Source organism: Nothoprocta perdicaria, unplaced genomic scaffold (assembly GCF_003342845.1).
Source record: "Nothoprocta perdicaria isolate Ctin4 unplaced genomic scaffold, notPer1 scaffold_55, whole genome shotgun sequence".
In the NCBI taxonomy this organism is placed as follows: Eukaryota; Metazoa; Chordata; class Aves; order Tinamiformes; family Tinamidae; genus Nothoprocta; species Nothoprocta perdicaria.
In genome coordinates, this window is record NW_020455810.1 from 2,511,214 (window position 1) to 2,535,288 (window position 24,075).

The window sequence follows — 24,075 nt, forward strand, 5'->3', positions numbered from 1 at the left end:
AGAGCATGGCCCCAAGAGGGTTGCAGGGCTGTTCAGCAAGTGACAGGTTGTGTATTTTAATTTAGAGTTTGAATTTAAGTCTTCAGACTTTTGCTGTAGACTCTTAGAAGCTTCATAGCTTTTAAAAATTACTCATTGACATCCAGTGCAATTCAGAGGTGTTCCTCCTCATTCTCTTTGTGTTTATATAGCCCCTCACAAGATCTCATTTCAGATCAGAGCGCTGTGTTTGTTCCAGAAAACTTTTAACAAAAGAGCTCAGTTTCTGTGATAATGATGTTTTTTCAAGACACTGTTTGTTTGTAAAGCAGATTAGGGATTTTGTTGGAACACAAGAAGTGGAATTTTTTGATTTTTTTTTTTTTTAATTCTGTGTGGAAACTTTAGCTTTTCCTACGCATCACTTGTTTATATTCATCATGGTTGCTACTCAGAAGCATAGTTGAAGCAACCTTTTGTACTATAGAGAGGTGTTGACATAAGTTGCTTTTCCAAAGAGCTAGACATCTTGGGCACGAGTTGCCTTGAGCAGGAGGAAGATCTCAGGGCACTCCCGGTTGCCGACAAGGTTATGTGATGTCAGCAGCTGCTCCTTGCTTGTCTTGCCCCATTCACTTGGAGGATTGCAAGAGAAGCACATGACCAGAATAGTTTTTAACTGCATTTGCTGAGCCAAGTAATACTAGCTTTTCTTTCAGCAAAAGAAAGCTGCTGGGCTGTTACATTCACAGCTTTCCCAGTGAGAACTGAAGCCCTTTATTCAGACCTCTTTGCTTGGCCACACTGTGGGACAATCTTCCTTCCAATGACCTCTGAGCTTCGTTGTTGCACATTGTGCCTTAATAATTCTAGAAAAGAGTCAAGCTGGAAATGCTGCAGTTGAAACTGGGGGGAAAAATGTCTTACCATTGACATCTCTAAACTGTTCCCACTCTGACCTTCTTGGTCTGCAGCAAGGCGGCTGCTTCCCAAGGACAGGATGGATGAGCAGCTGAGCTGTAGCAAATACAAGGGTTTTGATGTAGCCAGATACTGCGTGTCAGAGAAATGAAATACCGAATCAGAAATTGTCTAGGGGTGGCATTTTTTTTAGCGTAATTTAAAATACTTATTAAATAGACTACATACAATATCTATAGTATTTACCAGATAAATTTAAATGGAAAGCCATAGCAAAATGGGATGGAGGAAGAGGATTTTTCTAACAGCAAGTTCCAACGGCTTTTTTTTTTTTTGTTAGAAATTAGATGAGATTGTTTGTTTCTTTCAGACAGAAATGTGTTTTATTAAGCCATGAGCCCCAATAGGAACTATTTTTTTCCCATAAGGTTTTGTTCATTTCTTTTAGAGAGACTTGCTTCTTTTAAGTCATTATTTATGGCACTCTATGTTCTTCTGTTTCCTCCGGAAATCTTTTCAAAAATTACTAAAGTAGACAAAAAGACTACTAGGTGTCATTTGATTTGCAGATCACACACAGTGGTCATTAAGAACAGCAGCTTTAGCCTAGGACTTGGAGATGCAGATGCACAGCTACCTGCTGATGCCTGCCTTGCCAGCCTAATTGCTGTCATGTTTTGAAAATGAAAGGTTCAGCTGAAGAACAAAAGCTAAATCACATGGTCATAGCATTTAATTGAAAGGTTAATAACCAAGACTGTATCCACATTAAATTGTCAGATATTTGTCTAATTGCAAAGTATCATTTCAAAGTGAAATTACTATCTAAGAGCTAAAGATAAGGGGCAAAATTCTTTATTGATATAAATTGATCTTTCTTCTTTTATCACAGTTGTGCTATGATGATTAATATGAAAGAATTTGCCCCTAAACCACATTATTCTTAAGCACATTCAGGACTGCAAGGACAAATTATTACTAACCAGTAGGCAAATGATGTAAAGAAGAATGAGAACTCAGAACACTAAGCAAGGATTCTTTATGCTGACCCTACTGCCTGTTATAGTTGTATTTTGTACCACGATGAAACGTCCTGCTCCTTCAAAGTGATATTGAATTGAAATGTCATTCAAATCATCCAAAATTACAAGGTGTAATGTGTAACAGTGATTGAAAAATCTGTTTCTGTCTACTGTTACTGCTCTTACAGAGTGTTTGTAGTTGCTGAAAGCCTAAAATTTAGAAATTCTTATTAGTGGAGACACCTTGTGTTTTATTTTTTGTCTTACTGCTTTGTTTAAATTTGCTGGTTATCTGGGAAATTACTTTTCTCATCAGCTAGTTTAGTTTTCAGCACTCAGGGATGATTGAAAAAAAAGTTTTAGTGCACAAATAATGATTTTTAAAAATCGGAATTTGTCTACAAGTACTGAAGCACTAGGTGATGAGTTTATGTCCAAAGGCTGCGTGGAATACCTAGAGATAAGCCAGTGTGACTCAAGGTCTTACACCATTATAAAAAGCACTTAAAAAATGATCATTGTCAGTGGACTACTAATGACCAAAGGCAGACTTGCTGGGTGTGTGCATGGTATTGCCTGCTTTATTTTGCTGTCTGTATTACTATAATAAACCCTTGCAACACAGAGCCTGAGCACTTACAAAAACAGCTGAAAGCAAGCAAAAAAAAAGAAATAATAGCTCTTATGTGATCATCTGCTATGCTGCAGCCTTAAAGCTGAAAGCATCATCATCTCTCACTGCAGCCTCCCATGGGACTGGAGCTGTCAGCTGGCTGCTGAGACAAGGCTTTATCACCGAGTAAGATTTTTTAACCAAATGGATAGAAATAAAGCTGAGTAGCATATAAGAGAGCATAGGTAGAGGAGGCCAGCAGCAGAGAATTTGTGTGTGTACTATATATATTTTTATGTTTACTTGACAGATGAATGTATAGGGTGATAGAGAATCTGAGTTTCAGGATTGGATTGGATTGGATTTGGCAGGGCTACTCCTGGTGAGGTTGATTCTCTTTTGAGCACCGTGAGGAGACTTTCCAAGCCCTCTGGCATTGTATTTGTTATCAGCCTTCAGCAGTGTTGACTGGGAATTGCTCTTGACTAAATTAAGTACTGATTGAGAGGGCTGCTTCCATATGGCTTTGTTTTCTGCAGAAGAGGTTTGGAGAAAATCTCTTAAAGTGCAGAAATGAAGAGGTACTGGGATGAACTTGGGAAAACATTGTGGCAGGTTGAAGCGAGTGATTATTCCTCTCTACCCAGGCCTGTGAGGCGATCTCTGGAGTCCAAGAACTGCACAGAGCAATCCAGGTGTGTGGAGAGGACACAGCACTCGTAGTACGTTTCAGTCCCTTAAAGGCCACTGGGATGATAGTAAGGGATTGGGGCATCTTTCATGTGAAAATAGGCTGGGAGAGCTCAGAGTTTTAGCCCTGGGCAGGGGAGCCTGAGCAGAAATCTTATCAATGTGCATAAATTCCCGATGGGAAGGGTGAAGAAGAAGAAGCCACAAGCTTGTCAGTTGTTCTTGATGACAGGATGAAAGGCAGTGGGGAAAAAGATGAAGAGCTTGAAATTCCACATAAGCAAAAGCTTGTACTGTGAGGGTGGTCAAACACCTGAACAAGGAGCCCAGAGCAGCTGTAACTCTGCTTTGAGAAAGGGGGTCAGACTAAACCACCTCCTGAGGTCTCTTCCAACCTGAACTCTTCTGTGATTCTGTAATTTTCATATTTGAATTGCTTATGTTCAAAGTCAAGCACGGGTGCTAGTCAGAGATTCAATTGACAGAATATGGCACAGCACTTCTGGTTTGTTGTTGGTGCACAAAAGTATTATTTCACTCTTCTGCTGTTTGTATAGATTTATAGTGAAATGCACTTTATTTTTCTTTTAGCTTTAGCAGAAATGCTAGAGACATGTGGACTCTCATGCCCTACACATGCCAGACTAGCAACATGAGAGGGCAAAGCCTGTTCCTCTCAGCAGTCTGGCTGTACTGGGGTACGTTTTTGTGATATACTCTGAGCAGCAGCCTGTTCTTTCTCTCATCCATACAATGTATTTTTTTTCACTGATGGTTGTTTTTATGATCTTGAGTACTCATTTCAAATAGTTGTCTTGTCACAGAGAAAAGGAAGAGCTTCAGTTGTTGTCCCTCAGCTGTATGACTGGATGCATCCAGGTAGCTTGTTTCTTGAGGCTGCTGCCTACGGATGTGGCTTTTCTGTTGTTTATCCAACAGGCATCCGATGCTGTTTCTGTGTGGTTATACTGTCGTTCCTGAGGATGATGGTACAACCAACCAAATGTTTTGGTGCATATGCTCTTCTAAACCTTAGTCTTTGAGGAAACCTTCTTTAAGAAATGCTTTGGGAGTGAGCTGCAGGTGCCTTCATGACACAAGGTCTCGGTTCTGCCAAAGACACTTTGTTGTGAATCGCTGTGTTGGAGCTGGAGCATGGGCTGGAGAGTGGAGCTGGGCTCACGTATATACTGCAAGTGAAGTTGTGCTGTGGTCTGATACTGCAGACAGAGCTCCATGTCGTGTAGCATGAATGAGGCCCAGGTCATGCCTCTTTGGAAAGCCATGAACACTGGTAGTGGTAAAAGAAAACAGCAAAGCTTGTGGACAGTCTATCTTTTGGGATACTAAATGCTCTAAAGGACAGTCCTCTAGCAAAAATAAGACACCACCAATCAAATCCGATGTGGGAAGTTAAAGAAGACCATATTTCATGTATTTACTAGTATTGACAACACTGAAGAGTCTATCTGTTTGTGCTTTAAGGGAACCAGAAATGCTCTCTCAAGGATCTGCACAGGTGTTTCTAATCCCCTGCCTTTTCCTACTCCATCTTTCTGTCACGTATCTCTCTCCCTTTCCACCTTAAGCCAGGTTTGCTTTGGAGACAGGTGACATGGCTCATTACCAGGGTAGCTTTAAGCCCTTCAAGGAAATAGAGGCCGTAATGGTCTTAGGACATCCTGCTGTCCAAGCAGGTCCCTACGAGCAACTCAAGGAAGAGGTTCTGGTCTGGGCCGACCTCTCTGGGATCCACTGCGTGATGCCAGGGTGGCTCTCAGGACTAAGGCTCTTTGTGGTGTACAACCCTAGTAATAACAGGAAATTATGCACTGAGCATATATTTGTGTCTGAGTGGACCAGACTTTCAGTATAAAATGTGGAGCCTGCTGAAAAGGTTCCTCCAGGTGTAATACTGGTGACAAAGTATGGGAGAAGGATATTTTGAATGTTAAAATGTGGGAGTTTCCAGTAGCTTAGCTGCTATGTGCTCAACAGAAATCTCTGCCTACTGCCTCACTCACAGAATGATTTGGGGGCATTTTTTTCTGCTCAATTGCAACTCAGTTATTCACTATACTCCTGAGGGGTTTTTGCTTATGAAACATAAACATGATTCCTACAATATTAATGGATTGTTTTTTTGATTTCCTGATTTGTATACACTTCACTCTCTCTCTGGGAAAACTTTTTTTTTTTTTTTTTTTTAGTGGCTATTATATCAGTTAGAAGGAGTAAAAAGATTGAAAGTATTAAAATGTATATGTCATGCACACAGAGGGGACAGGCACTTCTGATGATCCAAACCTGGAAGGAGTGGCTGATACACCAGAGGGCTGTGCTGCTGTTGAGAGGGACCTGGACAGGCTGGAGAGAGGGGCAGAGAGGAACCTCATGAGGTTCAGCCAAGGCAAGGGCAGGATCCTGCACCTGGGCTGGAATAACCCCATGAACCTGGGCAGGCTGGGGCTGACCTGCTGGAGAGCAGCTCTGCAGAGAAGGACCCAGGAGTCCTGGTGGACAGAAGTTGACTGTGAGCCAGCAGTTTGCCCTAGTGGCCAAGGAGGCCAGTGGTGTTTGGGGAGACGTCAGGAAGAGGATTGACAGCAGGTTGAGGAAGGTGATCTTCTCCTCCACACAGCCATCTGGAGTGCTGGGTCCAGTCCTGGGCTCCCCGGTGCAGAGAGACTTGAAGCTACCGGAGAGAGTCCAGCCAGCTTCACAGGGCTGTGAGGAGGATTACTGGGCTGAGCATCTCTCTCATGAGAAAAGGCTGAGAGGCCTGTTCAGCCAAGAGAGGAGAAGACTGGGAAGGGAGGGGATCATATCAAGGGGGTGTCAAGAGTGGTCTGTTCTCCATAGTGGCCTGTGGCAGGACAAGATGCAGTAGGCACAAAATGAAACACAGGAAGCTCCACTGAAATGAGGAAAAATCTTTTTTTCTGTGAGGGTGACAGAGCTCTGGGGCAGGTTGCCCAGAGAGGTTGTGAAGTCTCCTTCTCGGGAGATCTTCCAGACCTGCCTGGATGCTGCCCTGTGCTCTGGGTATCCCTGCTTGAGCAGGTTGGACTAGTTAATCTCCAGAGATACCTTCCAAATTCAGTCATTTATGTGAAAACTGTTGGGGATAAAGCTGTACTTTGGATTCATCTGAGTTTGGTTCCAAAGATGACTTCTGAGTTTTGCTAGGTTTAGGATATTATCCTTCCTGAGTCTGTCCTTCCTTACACCACACCAGTCCACAGCAAAAAGGTAACACACAGATAAGCTACATGTTCTGATTGTTAAACATTCTTTTTCTTTTTACTAAGGGGCCTTGAGGAGGACCCATCTCAGTTTCATCTTTGTCAGTACATAGTTTGTTCTCAGAGATGATCCTACACGACTGAAGTCAGGTCTGCAGATTGCTGACACGGGAAAGGTGAAACTGCTGGATGAGATCTGAGCACATTCAAGGAGGGCAGATGCCTCTGTATATACTTTCAGCTGGGAAGGCCAGTGTGCTAAGAGACATCCTTTCTGGATATGAAAACATATAGCAAAGTGTTGACATTGCTGTCAGTGTCAGCTCTACAAATTTGTGCTTCTGTATACTTCCCCAAGTATCCAGCCTAACCAGGCAATCAAATTCCTGCTGTAGTAACTGCTGTAGCTGATTTTAGAATGGAAGACTAAATTGGTTTTTTGAATTGTTTTTTGGAAACATCCTATGTCTGTATCTTTTTGAAAATCCTTAAAAAGTAGTTTCACCTTAAAAATATTTGGTTTGTGAAGCTGAAAGATATATGTGCTTACTCAGTGAGACGTCTTACTGAGAGTAGATAATACCAAGGCTCCAGTTTACGATTTCCACGGTGACCTGTAGATTTACAAATTTATATTCTCTCACACCCTTGGATTTTTCAGATGCAGGACACTGCTTTTGCTACACGTGTGGTAGCTCAGGCGCAACACAGGCCTTTCAGGCAGAGCTGGTGTCTCCAATAGGTGTCTGCCTCCCGAAAATACCTCTCAGCCGGAGTCCCCAGCACTACAGATGTGAGGCATGGGTACTGTTTGGGGAAAGCCATGCTCTACAATTCTAGTTTCTGATTTCCTTCAACCAGAGGGAAGAGGTTTCTATCACTTCAGACGGGGAGCCAGTGGAAGACTTTTTCCAGTTGTGTTCTTTGGATTGTGCTTTCTAGATACAACAGGGTTCTGAGGGCTTCCTTCTAGACTGGAGGGAAGGTCCATATCTGTTCCTCCTGCAGCATCAGAAACAAGCAGCATTGAGAATAGGGGACAGAAAAAAAGAAAAAGACAACACAACACTTGCAAGTCATAACTGAGGAGACATTTCTGATGTATAATGCAGGGTTAATTAAGCAATCCCAAGGAGAATGGAAAGAAGTATATATCAGTATATAACTGATATGATAAAAGAATTAATTTTCATTTTGCTGGGCTGTATGTTTTCATGGGTCTTTCTGCACAGGTGAAGGGAGTGGTGTGGAAGAGCAGAACTAATTAGGACTGTATTGGGGTGGAAGTATAGATGAAAGATAATGTGTTTTTAGGGAGCAGAATCTGTTGGGAACCTGCATTTGAGGGTGCTTTTTGGGGCCCACAGGAGTTAAAATAGGAATAAATAGGTAGAGCAAAATAAAAACCGAAAATCAGTCTGTCCTTAATTTTGCCTCACCTTCCAAAACTAGTTCCCGCTTCCAAGATTCTTGTCCTCTTTCCATCTTAAATGCAAAGGCAACTGCATAGGGGGGAGAAAAGCAAAGCCTTATCTCTTTTCCAAGCCAAAGAGCTAGTGCTTTGCAGAGCCTTTTACATTAAGTGGTGGTATGTAGGACTGGTAAGAGATAATTGTGTTCTTCCTTTCTATTAACTTTAGGAGTAGGGGGAGAGGAACAACAGAGGAGTTTGCTTATCTGCAAAGTTTTACTCCAAACTTTCCTAAGATTGCAAATTCACCCTTTCCCAACCGGAATTCCTATGCAAATTTGAATGCATTTTTTTATCAGAAAACTTAATGTTATCCAGTATAGGTTCTGTACATGTACACATTGACACATATGCCCTCTATGAGTAATTTTTTTGAGCTTTATAACTCAATGTCATTTAGTGTATTTTGATTTAGCTCTGTATTTATAAATATGATCAGGAGTCCCTCTTGCTATCTGAGAGACAAAAATTGTTACAGTTAGCTGATAGTTTAAATTTTGCAATGTAAAACAACTCATATAATTACCCACAGAGAAGTCTGAGATAATACTGTTCTTCTAAAATGAGACACAGAATCCCTATGTAAAATGAGAACAAGAGGATGAAAGCATTGCCGTTCCAGAGCAACACCAGGTGGTTTATGTTATACTTTGATAACATGAGTCTCTGAGGATACGAGCTCTGACTACTGGCCTTTTCAAATCCTAGTAGACTTTTCTTTGGCACAGCCTCCACACTGTTTTTTATGAACACAATGCACTTTTTCAACACACATTCTCACAAAACCTGCTTTACTGTAACCTACTTTGAAAAAACAAATTGTGGAAAGGAATATGAATTGCCAGCCCTCTCCAAAATCTGGAGGGCTCTGAGTCTTTGAGCTCAGGTAGGGCCATCCTGCCCAGACCCTCAGCACGTTCTTGCAGGGGAGCTGAAATTTCTATTTATCCCCCTCTTATTTCCATTATCCCTCTCTGCCTGAGCCCATTCGCAGCTGTCTTCATTATCCACAGTTCTGCACCGATGTAAAGCGAGGAAAGCCAATGTTTTCCCGTGTGCGTTAATTGGGAGCGTGTTTTGCTGCGGGAAGCGGCAGCAGGAGAAGCAGCGAGGGCAGTAACTGTTGCTGTTGTCCCCAGGAACGTCAGCTCGGCAGGAGAGGAGGCCCGCAGGAGGATGAGGGAGTGCGACGGCCTGACGGACGCATTGCTCTACGTCATCCAGTCTGCTCTGGGGAGCAGTGAAATTGACAGTAAGGTTTGTCACCTTTGTCCTTCCAGGAGGAAGACGGCCGGGTGCTCCGGGCTGCCTCGGGACTACTGAGCACCCGGCAGGAATGAGAACTAAAACCAGCGTGGGGGGGCGCTTAAAAGGCAAGGGGAGAGTGGAGTGGTTGCCTGTAAAAGCAGTGGCAATTAATAGACAGTTCTGCATTATTACTAACGTTACATCTTTTCTGAAGAAGATTGATTTTTTTTTAATAATAGCTGTCTTAAGTCAACATAAAAATATATCTTTAGGTCTATGAAAATGCTGGAATATGAACGTGCTTCTCCAAAGGTGAAAGGCACCACTTACATAAAATTGTTTCAAAGATTTACAAATTGAAGGTTTCCTAGATAATATGCATTAAAATATTTCCTAATATGCATTATGCATATTATGCATTAAAGTATTCCAGAAGACAAAAACGCTAGCTTCTGATATATTTTGCATTCAATATATGGCACTGAAGTGAGTAAACCTGTTGCTCCAGAACAACCTTTATCCATTTGCAATCCCCAAAGACTTTTATAGCAAGAGAGCAGCTTTCTTTCCACACAGCAAAATAGTAAAGCCTACTGGGCTGATATTTCTGAAGTAATTTTCACAAGTACTTGCTGGTCACCTATATGGATTTATAGAATGGAGAAGGAAAATCAGACTTCCATCAATAAAAGTTACTGAGAAGTGAAGGAGGGCCCTCCACGAGGAAGGCACTGCTCTCAAAAGAGCCTTCAGAGCCAACTCAGCTGGTGTCAGAAACCTCCCACCCTTTCCTGTCAGCTCCTGCAGAGCCTCTCAGGAAACATGGGGAAGTTTTTGCTTCATTAGTTGTTGGAAAAGGTGAATTGGGGATTATTGCAAAGTTCCCTGATTCAGTTTGTGGAATAGGAAGTAAAACTTAGAAGCCTTCATAGAAGCAGAGTGGGAGGAGGATTAAGAAGGGATGTCCACTTCTCACAGCTCAGCTGCTGTACTTGCAGCCCCAGCTTTGGAGGTGACTAGACCGACCTCAGGGTTTTTGTTTACTGTTCAAAAGGCTACATAAGGTGTATGGTAACATCTTGGTTTTGCCTTTTATCATCAATATAGACATTTATACAGTAATTTATACAGCATTTATACAGTAATTTGGAGCTGTTACAACTTGTAAAACTGTAGGCAAAGTCATATGGAATAAAAATAAGGACATGACAGAAAAATGATTGTCTCTGCCTTGGTAGTTTTAACCTCTTGTTTTACATAGCTTTTTAACTGTTTAACATTTGTATATATGCTTAACATCAATACAAATAAATAAATAAACATAAATACAAAGCAGTATTGCAGCCTCATCTCCCAAAGTAGAATATAATTTTATTTAGACTACACATTTAAGTGAGTCTAATTTCTCTTTAATCTAGCTTCAAAAATGTTTTCATTTAACAAAAAATGAAACTTCAGAAATGAATCGTCAGTTTTGTTTTCCCAGTGCCATGATAAGGCTGCTAGTGATAAAGAACAACACATTAATCCCTGCTCTTGCAAATACCTAAGGAGAGCATGGAACTCACAAGCATTGCTGCTAAGGTTGCTCCTCATGTGGGTACAGTTAGGAATGCCTAAGTCTTCACAACACTAGGAACTGAGGGCTTTGTAGGGCTTTTATAAACAAAGGGAAAAAGCTATGATGCTTCAAGTCGAAACATTAAAAATAATTAACTAGATATGTTTTTACCTAACAAGGTTACTATCCTTAAACTGAATTTGATTGTTTAAATAATACTGTCAAATTCATACAAAGGTCTCTTATGGTAACCCTTTTAAAAACTCCTGTAGGTCTAACAAGTACAAGGCTCATAAAATCAAAACTACAAGTCAAGGAGGAGTGAAGTTTGGTTAGGTATGTGAACTGAAGCAGCTCTATAAGCTTGTGTAACTTCATCTTAATGAAAGTGGTGCCTGTTGCATCTATGGCCCAGATGTTTGCATCTCAGTATTCAGTTTGAGACAACGTTCTCCTCACAGTGGACTCACCTAATTTGTTTTTGGTATAGGTGTGGATTTTAAGTGTAAAGATTATAATTCCTGCAGAGGTGAACTAAAATTTAGGATGCTAATAAACATGCAGTTCAATTGCTGAATGTTATATGTATATAGAAGTAAATATTAACAATTTAAAAAAAACAGTGTTTATGGCATTTTCTGTTGGCTGAGATGGAAGTTAGCTTGCTTTCTGGGAGAGCTTGGGTTTTCTTGATCACACTTTTCTTCCCCAGCTTCTGTTTTCACATTGGACTGTAGCACGAAGTTCAGAAACATGTTTAAAAAAAAGATGAAAAAATAGTGTCCAAACTGCTCTTTCTTCCATAAAAGGAGGGTGTGAGGTTCTGCCAATACTTCTGAATCTCTTAAGCAGTGGTTGCCTAGGAAGCACTCAGAAACGAGTAGAAAAGAATTGTGCTGGGCCAAAGTGCAAAGATCAGTGATTTTTTCTTCTGTTTTCTATAGAGAGTGAACAACAGATGAATCTTAACCTTTTTTTCCTCGCTTTCTGTGTTTGTTTATATGTGTTTTCTGGCGTTCTTTTCAGACCGTTGAAAACTGTGTGTGCATTTTGAGGAACCTCTCATACAGGCTAGCTGCAGAAACATCTCAGGGACAGCAGATGGGCACAGATGAACTTGATGGATTACTGTGCGGCGATACCAATGGAAAAGATGCCGAGAGTTCAGGATGCTGGGGGAAGAAAAAGAAGAAAAAGAAATCCCAAGATCAGGTAATGAAAGCTACTTGCAGCTGCATGCAATTAGTTGAAGTACCCACCTTTAAAACATTAAAAAGTTAATGCACTGCATTAGGATTAAATTGCATGATGCACAGTATGTGGAAGCATTACCATTGATAATTAGCTGAGAGCTTACAGCAGAGTTGTGAAATAACCTCAGAAAACATATTTGGTTAAGGTTTGCACATTACACGGTGGCACCTAGAAACTGTAGTCATGGGTACACTGGGAATGCCATAAATAAATACTGTAAACTGCTCAGTCTGTTACAGGGAGTTATTTATATTTTAAAGTGAAAAATCTTTAAATTGAGATGCAATCTGTGTATAGATGTAATCTGTGTCTCCATCTATGTCACATCTGTGTGGAGAGGTCTTAATACAAACACCAGGCCTGCGCGCACACACACACACACATGCATACATATATATATATATGAAAATATATATATAAAAATGAAAATGTGTGTGTGTATTTGCTAACTTACAGTTAGTTTCATACTCTGCCTCTGCAAGTTAAGTGAAACCTGTACAGGACTGACTCAAAGAACGTAAGTGAATGCAAAAAAAGAGCACACACAGTTAGATATATTTACCGTTGTTACCAAGGAAAGGTTAGGAGAAGCGCACTCTTCATATGTTCTTCAGATTATCCGAGGTGCTGTGGGTGGGTTGATTGGGTGTATTTATTTCCTTATGTTTGTACTTGAACTGAAAATGTGAGCAATGCTGACAAGGTGACTTTGCAGAGGAAGACCTTGCTGTAGCAGCTGCTCATACACAATGACAGTGGCTGCTGGCTTGCAAAATCCTTTTCAAAGATTTGTGATGGTCATAGAGGTTTTTACCTGTCTCTTCACAGACTTGCTCTATTCTATTGCCATTTACTTCTGCTTCAGATGGCTCAAAGGCAGTATGAATTTGAGCCTGCAGTTAAGCACACAGGGATTTAGAATAAGTTATGTGGACCGTTATTGAAATTATTCTTTAAGCTGTAAAGGCAAATTCTGTTAACGTGCAAATGTTATAGGAACATTAAAAGTTTAAGATTCAGGTATTGAAAAGTGCAGCAGTTGCAGATAGTGCTCTCACCTGTGCTTTTTGTGTTTATTTTGGTCTTTTGTTGAGTTTCATGTATTATGCTGCAAAGAAATCAAAAGTGTCAGAGCTACCTAAGAATTTTATCACATAAAGCAGTCATCTCTGTGCCTATATTACCAGGTCCCACAAATAAACTTGCAGTTATCCAAAGTGAAGGTCCAAAAATAGCATGTGTATAGGTCATACTGCCAGGTCATAGGACATACTGCAAGGAGATGTAGTCCAATTATTATTTTAATTAATTTATTTATTTTTATAAAAGGTCTTTGTGCTTCATTGACTCTGTGATGATCTTGGTACGTTTGTTCCTGCTGGAAGGCAGGTCTCCATCCGGAGACACCTAAACATTCTCTCCCTTCAGACCATGTTGCAGTCAGGAATACTTCCCTTTACTATTTTTGTGCGTGCTTAAATAAAACACTATTCTTGTGTGTTTTATGCCAAGCAAGAGCCTTTAATGACTGGATGGTTTTGCGTTTCTTGGCCACAATTTCTCACTTTGCTTTAAGCTTCTCTGTGCTTTCTGCACACTCCAGGGTAGTATTTTCACATCTTCTTTCACAGTACATTGCTTCTCTGTGTGCTCACTGATCCCCTGCGTTTTACACACGCATACTTATTCTTTTAGATTAATCTCATCCTTTTTCTGCAAGATTGGTAAATTTTTCCAGGGAACCTGTTTGTGGTTAAGCTGTTAAGGGACATTGTTCCACCCCTCACAACATAACACACGCTCTCCTTGTGATACTGCTTTTAGGGAGTTCGTGCCTTTGAGAGCATCGGTAGGGAGGCTTTTATCCTCCTAAATATCTCATAGTGTACTTCCAAAGATCCCTCTTGTGACTGACAGAGTTTTACATGTAAGCTGTCCACATGACATCTTAAAAGGATGCAATAATTTGAAGTATGTGAAATACTTAAAACACTGTGATGAAACTCTTTGACGCACGATGCATGGCCAAGATGTTGCATTCTGTGGAAGTAAACCTCAAAGAAGAAATGGAAGGCAATATAGGTTAGAAAGGTAGTCAGTTACCCAATTGCCTAATAAAAACATTAATTTAAGCTTCAGGCTGTTTTAATGAATTGTTCTTACAGGACAATGCTTATTGACCTGCATTACTGCAATAAATATTTATATACCCTGGGAGTTTCTTCACAAACAAAAACTTTATTATTGTTGTTGTTGTTGTTGTTATTGTCATCTATGGATGAAGAATTTGACCTCAGCCGGATCGTAGATCAATTTAACCTGTTGCTTTGCCTGTGTGAATTCCTTAATAATCTTCAGAATTTGATCTTGCTTGTTACATAGAAGACGAGGGGTGCTCATATTTGCAAGAGTCATGATGCCTCAGGACAGAGGAGGTGCCCTGGCTGCTGCCCGCTGTGTGCTGTGTCTCTAGAAAATGCGTGCTGATGGTAGATGGCACTTGCTTTCTTGGCAGTGCCATGCAGTTCTTGTATAATAAAACTGGATGTTTCTCTGTGGAAATCAGATTTACATAAAAATGTGATTAAATGTTTAAATTTTAATGAGCTCAGATGTGAGATTTTCCTGTTATGGTAGACTTCAGTCAGTAGGAGTTCTTCTGCTTATTCTCAAGCATGTATTTTCTTGCTCTCTTTCTGAAGGGAACAAATGTAGGGATGTGTGGGGCCTAAATTTTTAAAGAAAAGTATTCAAGTGATCTAAAAACTCCTACTAGCTGTCAAAGCTCATGGAATTGGGTAATGATGCCAAATTTATCATTTTAAACATTTAATATGGATAAAATTGTAGTTCTCTGTATTTTGGAAAATTAACCCTATGCACTATTGGGGAGCATTTTTTCCAGAACCAGAAAGCAGGAGAAACCTTCCGTAATACAAAAATTGCTCTCTCATTAGTGTTCTATGTACAGAAAGTAAAATCTAATTTGTCTGTTTTATGTTTTAAGATATAATTGTCTCATTTTTTTTTCAAGGATATCTTTTGCTTGTAGTTGCACATAAGTTTCCTAATGAAGAAACAAATCTGAGCAATGATATAAAGCTTGCCTTTCTTTTAAGGCTATTTTAAGAACAAAGTGGAAAATAATATTCATTATTGACATCAGTTGTTTATACCAGCTACAACTTTTCACAGCAAATGAACTTGCAACTTGAAATCAACTGCAAGGTGCCTCTTTCATTGATAGTTGAGTCTTAATGACACTTTCAAGTGAACTCACTTAGGATCCCTTAGGATCACAGGAAATAAATGTTCTCCTGATTTCAGAATAAACAGTGGTTTTTATAAAAGAATCCAAACTCCTTCCTCCGTTGAATTCCTTGCCAGAGCTCAGAGAAACTCCTGAGGAACACGAGTCTACTGTCCAGAAAAATCGAAATCACCTGAAGATTTGCAGTAGCACAAGTATGCAAGTCTGTTGGTGTCATCCATTCACAGCTTCATGAAAGAGAAGTGAGACTCATCTGTCTTTATTTATACCTCACATACCAAGGCCTGTATCTTCTTCCTTCACGGCTCTTCCGTGTGTTCCCTCTCTGCTGCCTGCTCCTGTTCGCAGCACCTCAAGTTAACCCCGAGTCACTCAGGCACCGCAGCCTTCAGCTGCTCTGCTTTTAAGGTCTCACCTTGCAGATGGAGCCAAATTCCTCCATCCACATCCAAAAATGTTTTTTTTTGTGACTACATGTGACTGGAATGCGGCAATTCTGCCCTCTTCCACCCTACTCCGGTAGACTCTGTGTCATGAGGCACACTTGCTTATCTTCATCACCTTTCTTTCGGCCTGAAGTTCAGCTTGGTTCAAATACAGCGTTCTTGTCTCCTTGATGTCAGCTGTATGGGCTCCCATCATGTCCTCAAGCAAGCCGTTGATGAGGTCGAGTATTTGTTGCTTAGTGTTAGACTTGTGCTCTTGAGCGATGGTTTTTTCCCACTGTTGGGATGTTTTTTGCACTAGCCAACCCAGGGATGGCTGGTGCAGACTCCCACAGCTGCATCCGCAGCTGTGTGAGGGATGAGAAACAGCCCTCCTCGTAGGGGGCAGGGTTGGTTAAAAGTCCTTGAAATTTCATAAATTTCAGAGTAATAGTAAGAGCTATTAAGTTGATGATACAAATTTTATCGCAGCTAACAAGAGAACATAATACAACATTACCAGACTATCTCAAATGCCCAGGATTGTCAGGTGTTGATGAAGGCAGTTTTGTTTCATTTTTTTTCCTAGATAGACTGTTTTTAATAATTAGTGGTGATATTTTCTCTCATAATCTGGTAGGAAATAGAAGAGGTATGTTTAAGAACTGAAAATGAAAACACTCTTGTTTGATATCAGAGTCAAAAAAAACTGTGGTCATGAGATGCCCCTTTAACAACAAACTAAACTGCCAGCAACTAGAGGGGCTGTTGTCAGTGTCAGTGCAAAAAGATGCAAATACAGAGAGGGCACTTGTCTTACTTAGTAGAAACCTTTTCTAATATTCTGTATAATCACACTGTAAACATTGGTTTGCTTTCATTAAAATTAGAAATAGGAGCTTAGATAGTCAACTTAATGTCATGGGAAGGTATCTAGGTGAGCAATCTGTTTTCTCCTCACAGAATTTTCTCCGTTAATATGAAAACTTCAGAAATTTCTCAGGAAGGCTCTCTCACTCCCCAAATTTTATTATTCTTCAAGATCTTTATATCCAGCTTATTATTCTTCTTGACTTTCTCCGTTTCCCTGCCCTGCTTTCAGGAAATGAGAGATTTATATCTCGCCCCCATAACTTAACAGTTTGTCAGCTCCAACCACAATGTATGTGGGTAATTTCAGCTGAAGCAGTGAAGGCTGGAAGGGATATTTGTTTACACTATTTTTTTTTTCCTCTTTAACATAAGCAAAGAAGAGTGATTGTCTCCAGCCCTCCTCTTTCTCAAAGGGTCCTATTGCATCCGCAGCCTCTCTCAGGTAGAGCTTATTGACCACAGCTGCTGGGCTGCACCAAGGCAGTAACTGTTGCAGTAATTCAGTGGCTCCGCTCGTTTAGTGCACAGCCCCATGTCATTAATACTGAGCGAGGTGATGAGCTACAGGCTCTGCTTCAGCCACTGCTTGGGGAAATGTGCTGTAACATTGTTGGGGGGACTTCTTTTCCCATTTTTTGAAAGGTAAGGCAAAATACATAAGGTGAAGGTCATGCATTTAGATTTGGTTTTGCAGTAGCTTGCTTTATGACCTATATGAGTCCTATATGCCCCAGCAGCAGCGGAGCTGTTCAGCCACAGGCGCTGGTCTCAGCAAAGAGGAAGATGCCAGGCAACATCAAGCCCTTTGGTTTGGAAGTTTGCACATGCAGCAGCACAGGAGAGCTAAAACATAGGAGACAGGACGTGCAGCAGTGCTTCAAATGCACCAGCACAGCATGTGCACATTTAAAGTCAGCTGTATTTTATGTTTATAAATCAGCTTTATTTATATCAGCTGATTTTGGCAGTACTTGACATTGTACAAGTGTAAATTCTTGGGTTAAAAAAGTAACTGTACTCCCACATGTGCATAAAAAAAAAAAGGTACTGGGTAGATCTGATACAACTTATGCATTATAGATACTTTATCCTTGCAATAATACAATTCATATCCCACACAAACTCTCATCAACTGCATAATGTCTCCACTGCATAAAGATGAGATGGATGAAGACCTCAATTTGTGTCTTTGGACACATCAATTAGCGGCCTCCTGAAGCTGCTAAGCTCAAATGCAGTGCAGGCCCAAATCAGCCCTCTACGGGATGCTTCTGATTTGTTTTCTGTAGAGATGCAACAGTGCAAGTCACTGAATTCCAAGAGTTAAAATAAGAAGCAGTCTTTAATGTGTTTTCTGTGAGCTTGTGAGAAGGCTTTTCTGGGAAGAGTGATGAATTATAGGCAGATAAAGGGAGAACTGAGTCACATACGGTGAAATCAAACTATTAGTTTAAAAGCAGAAAGGTATGAAAAAAAAATTTTTTCAAAGGCACAGCTTTATCCTGGTGTCATTTAAAGGGATTTTATTTCTTCAGAAGGTGATTTTCCTGTTTCTCAACCACTGCAGGGGACTGCTGTTCCATTTTGTTAAACCCCGGTAGCTTCTGTCCAATGCAGTGAGTTTTATATTTGAGCAGCATTTTGGTTTTTAGCAACTGCTCCCATGTATTAAATGTCTCTTTAGCTTTAAATATTGGTGTTCTACTTTAGTGAAAACAGCGTTCTAGGGTCTCAGTGGTTGTAAACAGACATAACCCTGCTAAAATGAATTAAGCTGTATTAATTAATATTAGATAAGATTTGATTGGCCATCCTTATGTTAAATAATACATAGATTTTTAAAGTTAGCTTAAACAACACTGTAATTGGTAATTCCAATCTCTTTTAGATCTCTTTTAGTGAGAATTTACTTGTTGTGTTGTTTGAATCATAACTGATTAAACCGATTAAATTGGATAGGAAAACTAGCTGTTGCAGATCTAAACATGGAATTAATTCAGTCTGTGCTATCTCTGGATGTGTAGCAGGTATATGATGCTATGATACATATATTTTTATCTACAAAATCATAGCAAGTTCTAACCCAATGCATTGAAAGGTTTACTTTGTATGATATCATGTAATCTGCACATGTCAAAGATGTTAGAGAAAATTGAATTCAAAGGTCAAGGATTATTTTTAACAGTGGTATTAGGACTGAATTTTCTAAATCATTTTATCTGTACAAAGCAAAGCAAAACGTGTGTTTATTATATATAGAGATGACTCATATTTAATATACTATTAATATTGCACTCCACATATTACTGTTGTTTAAAAAGTAAAAAAGTCTTTGAAGTTCCTTCCTTTAAGAAATTTCTTGCTCAGGTGCCCTCTGCATCCCAGCAGAAAGGTGAATCACTTTCTACAGGAATAAAATTTCTGTTTCTAGAGGGAATATGTTGGTTGTGCATATCCTGCTTGTTGTCTGTGTTTTAATATTGCGGTAATTTAATATTGAGGTAATACTACTATGGTAATTTTGGTGGCAAAATTCCCTATTTGAGGAGCCAAGAATCCATTTTGTGAGAAGTGGTTCTACCAAATAAATTTCAATCTAAAACCTTAAGGTCTGCTGACTTTGTGGCTGAATGCGAGCAGAAGAAGACACCAGGAAAGGGCAGAAGAAGTTGTAGAGTCAAAGAAAGCAGCTTGGTCACCCCTGGGCTCCTCAGGCGATGGCACGTTCATGTCCTTGCACAACTTGCTTTTGCACAATGGTGTTGCTTACTGTTTTTTCCCTCTCTTCATGGAAAGAGAGAGAACACAGAGGTCTGACCAGGCAAAAATGGAAAATCTTTCCCTCTGCAGGTTGTAAATTTACTATTATGACATGCTGATTTGTGTTCCTCTTCTGTAGGCTTCTCTTTACAACCAAAAAACATAAATGCAGTGAAAAGAGTTTTTATGTCAGCTGGCTAAAACACTCTGTTTTTTGCCAATATTGTGGCTCATCCATAAAGATTGTTGGCTTGGAAATGTGGTTGGAAATGAAGGATCTCATAATGTACTTCAGAGTGGTTGCTTGCCACGTGTACGCTGATGCCTCTCTACACACAGGAATATACATGATGGTTTCATGTGAAACACCTCTCGTGCCTTTCCCTGTTGCTGACACTGTGACGTGTCCTTTCTAACAGTGGGACGGAGTCGGACCTCTCCCGGACTGTGCAGAACCACCCAAAGGAATCCAGATGCTGTGGCACCCTTCAATAGTCAAACCCTACCTCACACTTCTCTCGGAGTGCTCAAATCCCGACACGCTGGAGGGGGCAGCCGGGGCACTGCAGAACTTGGCTGCTGGGAGCTGGAAGGTAGGAACTGATAGGGGAGTGTGTGTGCATGTGTGTATGTATATATGTGTCTGTATATATATATATATATGTGTGTGTGTGTGTGTGTGTATATATATATATGTATGTAGCTTTGAGTTCAGAATCCCCTACAGATGACAGCAGATTAATGAGATGAACATATGCGAGTGCTCCTCATAGTGGAATAACTACATTTTCAGAGGACTGTCTGCAGTCTTGAGTTTTAGATTGTGTTTAAAGTCCCTTGAGCTGGTAGTGACGATCATATCGTGGGAAAGCCTGGCATACAGGAGTGAAAACCGCCTTGGTCTAATGACGTGTGAAGAATTGCTGCTGAAACAGATACCCAAATGAGGAGAAGGAACCTCTTTCTGCTGCCGTGACAAAACCGGGAAAAAAGAGCCCAAAATATCACCAGTGAAACCCTGTGAGTTTGTTAGTGCAGAAACTGGTTGACCTTCTGTTGCTTATGAGAAGCCAAGTGAGAGCATAGCAAGGTGAAGTGCCACCAACACGAATAATCCCACCATGTACAAACGTACAAAATCCCCCCAAAAATATTGAAATACTTTGTGGTTAAAGATGTAAAATAAGTGAGGAAATGCCCAATCTAGGCATGTAATGTAATTCTGTCTTTTCAATTATAATCAAAAAGATCCAGTTTTCCATTCTCAATTATTTACAGTGGATTCCAAAAAAAAAAAAAAAAAATTATTTTATCAAGTTCCCTTCCCTAGTTTTTGAATTTTTTGCTAAGTTCAGAGCAATGAATAAAATTTTTCGTAACATTTAAGCCTGATTTACTTTTCTAGGACAATTTCTGTATCCCTTTCCTGATGGATTGGAATTGTTTGATTGGGTAAAAATGCTATCTGACCATATTGCATACATATAATGCATTGTTTGAAAGTTAATTTTCAGTGGGGATTTTTCACATTTACTGTAAAAAAATGCATATATTGGAGCAAACAGTTTTTAAAGCTGGGTCTCAGTATCCAGTTTGCTTTAAATGATCGAACATTCATATTAAATATGTGAGCACTGATTTACTTAGGCCTTCATTTTGAAATGTTATCCCTGAGGCTAATAAACAATTTGTCTTTCCACACGCTTTTATTGGAAGGTTAGTTGGCACATTCAGTAGATCTTCAGAGGCATGTGGCTTTTTTGAGCATAACGTCCCACCAAGTTTATAAAATGCCTTTGACCTTGCATTCAGTGACATAATGAAAGGAGTAACAAAGTCTCTGCCTAATGATTTTGTCTTGCAAAACGGTTTGTACGTCCTATGCCTGAAGATGATTGCAGTTTTATTATCCCCACATTAAAGACCACACCATATTATGTAATCTTGGCACGGAGGCGTGGTGCATGTGTTTTATTCATCTGGGAACAGATGTAGCACCAGTCCAAATGAGAAAATAATGCATGGCACATTTATGAGCAGTAATAGGAATGCTGAAATCCAAATACCGCCCTTTTCCCCATTTTTAATAAATCTGTAGCTGTCATTCTTTAGTTGCTAGACGCATACTGTGAACAGGAGACGAGGGAAAGCTCTGTAGAGCTCTTTTGTAAAAGAGGTGTTAGAAAAACCTGGCTTGAGCTCTATATGCGCTGGTATCAGGGGGAAGGCTTGGCTGTTCTCTTGCTCTGTTTTTCTAAGGACTCACCAATTCCATTACAACTGATGTGCAGGCACAGAATGAATATACTTAATTTCACATGTCGTACTAGCCATTTCTGTGAGGGGAGTAATCCTCTTTGGGGATTACATAAGCATTGATGTTTCCACCTTTTGACCTCTCTTTTCTACCTCTGCAGTCTCTACACATAAAACGACTGAAATAAAAGATAAAAAGCTCTTAAAGGAAGACATTATTCCTAGGGGAGATTTTTATTATGTGAATTTCTGCAAGGAATTGTAATTGTATAAAGATGAGGAAATGATTTTTTGCTTGAAATCTTCCAAAAAGAACTTTGAACATACAGTTTGAACTGTATGATAAAGTGAAAGGGAGAAAAAGAAGAAACTATATAAAAATAACTGATGTTGCTATTACTCTCAGTGCTCATAGCAACTGTAGTTGGTTCTTCCCTTTTTATAAATACCCTTATTTTAATGACAGCTGAATCCCAGACAGTGTGAGGTATTGAGTGCACTGTGCATGCTCCCACACTTCAGAAGATTTGGTCTCTTCTTGAAAAAATTACAGTGCAGTTCTTGTACTTAACGCTCTTCCAACTGGTTTGTCCTTTTGGTTCCTCTAGATATAAAGCTGTCTAAGCTTCTTCAGTGACAAAGAAGTAACACTTTTAAAGCGGGCAGTTCTTAACCAATGCCATTATGAAGGGGAAGTGGGAAGATAAAAGGAAGCCTAGAATAATTTAAAAAAAAAAAATCTAAAGGATTTAGATAAATGTCTGCCATTAGAATTAACCATTGATATATGTCTAAATCCCCTCGACTAGTTTTGAAAATTTCCAATACAAAAGGAAAGCAGCAGGATATATGTAGCTTTAAGGATTAAAAGCTGAGAGGGGCTGAATGTGGGACAAATGTTTTTATTCTAGAGAGTACGGTGATACATACATACAATGTCCCCATATATACATGTGGAAAGGAATAAATCTTAGCTTGTAGGACATTGTTAGCTCTGTTACACTTGCAGCAATTCCTTGTAAAGCCAAGCACTGCAGAAGTAATAGCAATTAATAAAAAAGGTGGTACATATAGGTATATTTGCACAACTTTTTCTGTGTCAGGGTGGAACATTGTTTGGGCCTGAATCTTGGGCCTCAACATATTACCTTTATGTTGACTAAGTTAGCTTCTCATACAATAGTTAATAGAATATGTTGTCTTCATTTAATTACTGTTAGAATCAAGATAAACCTTAATGACTCAAAAAGGAGCATGTTTCTTAAAAAGTGACATGCATCTGCTCACAGATCTCTCCTGCTTTGCTTTACGTATTATCCAATGCATCTTTTTATGTTATGAATGGCCTTCCTGGAATAACACATATGGACATGTCCAAATGTGTGTGCTTATAATGACAAGAGTCATCCTATGAAAAGAAAGCTCCATAGATGTTTTTGTATATGGTCTGGAATCTGTAATTTTCCCAGGCCAGTGGGAAGAAAGGAAAGGTGAGTTCTTCTTAATTTTAACCTTGATCCATAGGCTAGGCAACAAGTTAAACTACTGAGTGTATATAAAGTTACGCGCAAATACATGTAGATTCCTATATGTAAGAATATCAAGACTCCAAGTTTATGTCCTTAGAACAAAATATTGCTCTCAGGAAGAAAGGAGATCCTACTGGGAGTCTGTTTATCTTTTATCTGACAGCTAAAAGGTTTACACTGTTGACATTTTATCTGCTGAAGACATTTCGGCAATGCTTATTGCTGTGATCTCATCATGTGATCTCATCACTTACAGGAATTTTTTTTTCCTCCTACCCACGATTAAAAAACAGTGCTGTCACCACAGGTAGCATTTCCTTAGTTTTGACAAACCCTTAAAAAATTCATTCATATGACCCTGAGATATACATATAAGCCCAGGCACCAAGAGCTAGTCTGTCTCTAATATAGTGCCCAAATTGCAAGATGTACTAAGGCTCTCTTGAGCTATTGTGGGGCCCTGCTGTGATTCTGCTGTTGTGTCTCAGTTGCTGTTCAGTCTTTCCAGGCTTTTCTTGGCTGCTTAGATGAGCAGCCTCCGTTTTTCTGAGAATCCATTTGGTCCTTCCTCTCCGTAACACTGGAACAGGACATCATACGTGGTGCCGTAGAGCAGGAGCGCTGTGGTGCTCAGGGCCTCAGGAGACACTTCTCCTCCTTTCTTTTCACTTCCACCTCTCCCTTGCCTTACCAGGTACAGTGACACTGTCCTGCTGGTGCCTGTGTGTCCTTGCCTGGGAACCGCAACAGGTACCACAGACAGGCAGAGGGCTTTCCTGGGTCAGCGGCCTGATCTCGTGAGGTGGTGTGGTGAGAAACCACTCTCTGAGCCTTAGGCACTCAGCTGCATCTGTCTTCCCAATTCCATCCTAGAGAAAGTTGAGTCTCATAGCAAAAGAGCAAAAAATTAAGCAAATTGTTTATATAAAGAACCTGGAAACTTAACAGGGACTGATT

At 40.1% G+C, this 24,075-nt stretch overlaps 1 protein-coding gene across 1 annotated transcript in view; it reads left to right on the top strand.

Annotated features, from left to right (window-relative positions):
* Positions 1-24,075, top strand: part of CTNND2 (catenin delta 2) — a 534,119-nt gene that overhangs the window by 437,708 nt on the left and 72,336 nt on the right. The window contains exons 13-15 of the mRNA XM_026048525.1: positions 9,081-9,198; positions 11,777-11,962; positions 19,753-19,926. Coding sequence (XP_025904310.1) covers positions 9,081-9,198; positions 11,777-11,962; positions 19,753-19,926 — 478 coding nt within the window. The remainder of the gene's footprint in view (positions 1-9,080; positions 9,199-11,776; positions 11,963-19,752; positions 19,927-24,075) is intronic.